The sequence below is a fragment of the Carlito syrichta genome, unplaced genomic scaffold (assembly GCF_000164805.1).
Source record: "Carlito syrichta isolate Samal-C Ts95f unplaced genomic scaffold, Tarsius_syrichta-2.0.1 Scaffold303678, whole genome shotgun sequence".
Classification (NCBI taxonomy): Eukaryota; Metazoa; Chordata; class Mammalia; order Primates; family Tarsiidae; genus Carlito; species Carlito syrichta.
The window spans coordinates 233,677-237,347 of NW_007247774.1; the positions used below are offsets into that span (position 1 = coordinate 233,677).

Genomic DNA, 3,671 nt, shown 5'->3' on the forward strand with positions numbered 1-3,671 from the left:
CCCGCGGGCTCAGGCAATCCACTCACCTCAGCCTCCCAAAGGTGCGGGATTGCAGTCTGAGCCACCGAGCCCGGCTTACCATTATCTTTTGATTCTGAATATCTCAATGTTCTCCTCCTCCTTTGATGAAGTCTTAAAAATTCCTACACCCATTTTGATTAGAGTTGTATTTGAAATGAGTTAATATACTATTGGTCCTCCACTTTTCAGAGTATAAGTTTTTTTCTAGTTTTGGTATAATTTGTTGAGAGTCAATGGCAGTAGTTTGTTTCTCTGGCTAGGAAAAAATACACGTTTAAGGTAAAAAACTGATCGGAATCCTATTATATAGTATTGTTGTACATAGTATAAAGGGTTGTATTTTTTTTTTTTTTGAGTTGGAGTCTCACTCTGTCGCCTAGACTGGAGTGCAGTGGCTGCTCCCGGCCACCACAGCCTCGACCTGCTGGGCTCCGGCGATCCTTCTGTCTCAGCCTTCCAAGTAGCCAGCATTACAGGCATGCACTACCATGCCCGGCTGATTTTTTGATTTATTGTAGAATTGAGGTCTCGCTGCCCAGGCGGGTCTCGAACCCGCGGGCTCAGGCAATCCACTCACCTCAGCCTCCTAAAGGCGCGGGATTACAGGCTGAGCCACCGAGCCTGGCTAAGGGTTGTATTTTTTAAATAAATGAGGCATATCCCATTGTAACATTTAGTGCATCAATGAAAGGATGCCAGGGAATTCCTTTTCTGTTATTGTGTCCCATAAAGAAACACTCTTGCAAACGATTAAAGCCAAATGGGAATCATTTGCTGAGGTATAGGTTCCTGTTTGAAATATTAGGTGTGTGCCATGAAGGTGGGACAGAGAAGAGGGTGGGTTTCATCTACTTTTACCTTGGGGAGGACAGGTTCTGCCTCAGCATCGTATTGTATGTCCATTAGGCGAAGAAAACGTGATGAGGACCGGCATGACATCAACAAGATGAAGGGTTATACTCTGCTGTCAGAGGGGATTGATGAGATGGTGGGCATCATCTATAAGCCCAAAACAAAGGAGACCCGGGAGACCTATGAAGTGCTGCTCAGCTTCATCCAGGCTGCCCTTGGGGACCAGGTGAGTGTGATACCGTGACACATATATTTGGTCTTTATCCCATTTCCTAGCATGCAGCTAATCTCTTTGGAGTCTTCAAAATGGTAAGGATTTTTTTGTGTGCTTATGGGTTGACTGATGACTGGCAGCTTTTAGAATAGGGGCTGGTCATCAGAAATACTCAGGAGGGATTAGAGAATTGGGACTTTCACCTCCATCTCCCCCCCACGTGCCTCCAATCTCTAGGGAAAGGAAGGGAGAGGTGCTAAAGGTTAAGTTGGCCATCAGTGGGCAGTGATTTTTATCAATCATGCCTGTGTAATGAAGTTGCTATAAAAACTCAAAAAAGAGCCAGGCTCGGTAGCTCAGTTTGTAATCCCACGCCTTTGGGAGGCTGAGGTGAGTGGATTGCCTGAGCCGCGGGTTCGAGACCTGCCTGGGCAGCGAGACCTCATCTCTACAATAAATCAAAAAATCAGCCGGGTGTGGTACCGCATGCCTGTAATTCCGGCTACTCGGAAGCCTGAGGTGGAAGGATCGCCGGAGCCCAGCAAGCAAGGCTGTGGTGGCCAGGAGCGGCCACTGCACTCCAGTCTGGGTGACAGAGTGAGACTCCAACTCAAAAAAAACCCCAAAAAACTCAAAAGGATCTGGGCTAAGAGTTTCTAGGTAACTGAACACATATAGGTTCCTGGAGAGTAATGATCCAGAGAGGTCATGGAAACTCCAGGCTCCTTCCTTATGCATCTCCTCCATCTGGTAGCCTCTGTAATAGCCTTTTTTTTTTTTAGTTATAGTCTCACTCTGCTGCTCAGGCATGCTCACAGCCTCCACAGCCTATGCCTGCTGGGCTCAGTTAATCCTTCCGCCTCAGCCTTCTGAGTAGCTGGAACTATAGACCTGCGCCTTCACGCCCTGTTAATTTTTTGATTTATTGTAGAGACGAGGTCTTGCCAAGTTGTCCAGGCTGGTCTTGAACCACGGACTCAGGCAATCCTCTCACCTCCACCTTCCAAAGTGCTGGAATTACAGGTGTGAGTCCCTGCACCTGGCTGTAATATCCCTTACTATAATGTAAGTAAATGCTTCCCTGAGTTCTGTGGTCCACCCTAGCAAATTAATTGAACCTGAGGAGAGGTTGAGAGAAACTCAGTTTATCAGAGGTACAGGTAAAACAACCTGGGATTTATGATTGGCATTGGAAGTGGGGCAGTCTTGTGAGACTGAGCCCTCAAACTGTGGGGTCTGATTGTATTTCCAGGTAGATAGTGTTGGAATTGAATTGAATTACAGGACACCCAATTCAATTGCTGGTGCCCGATACAGAATCGATTGATTGATTGCTGGTGGGGAGAAATCCCTATATGCTATTTGGTGACCAGAGGTCACAGAAGTATTCTATGTTGATAGTTGTGAGAGTCTAGAAAAAAAATGAGTTTGTTTTATTTCTTTATTCTCAGGGTGAGGCAGCCAGAGAGTGAGGCTATGTGTTTGGAAAAGGACAGGGTCACAGCTGACAGGCATCAGAAGAACCTTCTCTATGGATCCCTGTGTAGGCCATACTAATTTGCAGAAGTGGTTAATATTTACTGAGCAATTAGTTTATGTGGTATAGCACTTTACATGTGTTCTCTCTTCCCCTCACATTAGCTTTATGAATAGGCATGTTAATATTCATTTTCTGTTATAGAAGAGAGATGAGAGGCACATAATAGATAGTTTTCTCAAGTCATAGGGGCAGTATTTGGCAGAGCCAGGATATGATCCAAATAGTCTGTCTCCAGAACCTGTGCTCCTACCCATTGCACACATGGAGTTAGCTTGAGGACTTTTATAAGTCTCTGAGAAGCTCTAGTGAGGTGGTTGCTAGAGGACATGAAGACAGAATTGCAGAAGAGAGGCAGTCTAGAGGCGGATTGCTAGATGCCTCTGCCACCTGGAGACATGTGGCAAACTTGTGAAAGCTATGTCATGCTTCCTGAGGCCACCTGGCTAATCTTTTTAAAAATAGACATGTCTTCCTTCAACTGTGTGACCCTTGGGGGCATTTTTTATCAACATTAATGAAAGAGATCAGGGCCTGGTGTGATGCAGGTTTTGAAGGGGTGTGGCTCTTCACATCCTGCCATCACATGAAGTTGGTCAGTAATATTCTCACTGTTTGTTTCTTACCACCAGCCACGCGATATTCTTTGTGGGGCAGCTGATGAAGTTCTAGCTGTGCTAAAGAATGAAAAGTTGCGGGACAAGGAAAGGCGGAAGGAGATTGACCTGCTGCTGGGTCAGACAGATGATACCAGATACCATGTGCTAGTGAACTTGGGCAAGAAGATCACAGACTACGGTGGAGACAAAGAAATCCAAAATATGGGTAACTGAGCTTTCTATTCCTTGATCATATTAACTGCTTATTTTTTGACCCCTAAATGTGCATCGTCTAGTGTCGTTTATTAAAAAGCTAAATGTCAGTGAGTTTTGTGTTTTTTGAGGAGTTATAATTGATGGACATTAGAAACCCTAGACTGAGCCGGGCTCGATGGCTCAGCCTGTAATCCCGCGCCTTTGGGAGGCTGAGGTGAGTGGATTGCTTGAG

General features: G+C 45.5%; 1 protein-coding gene across 1 annotated transcript in view; it reads left to right on the forward strand.

Annotated features, from left to right (window-relative positions):
* SNRNP200 (small nuclear ribonucleoprotein U5 subunit 200) overlaps positions 1 to 3,671 on the forward strand; it is a 35,667-nt gene that overhangs the window by 1,766 nt on the left and 30,230 nt on the right. The window contains exons 3-4 of the mRNA XM_008059030.1: positions 928 to 1,099; positions 3,257 to 3,449. Coding sequence (XP_008057221.1) covers positions 928 to 1,099; positions 3,257 to 3,449 — 365 coding nt within the window. The remainder of the gene's footprint in view (positions 1 to 927; positions 1,100 to 3,256; positions 3,450 to 3,671) is intronic.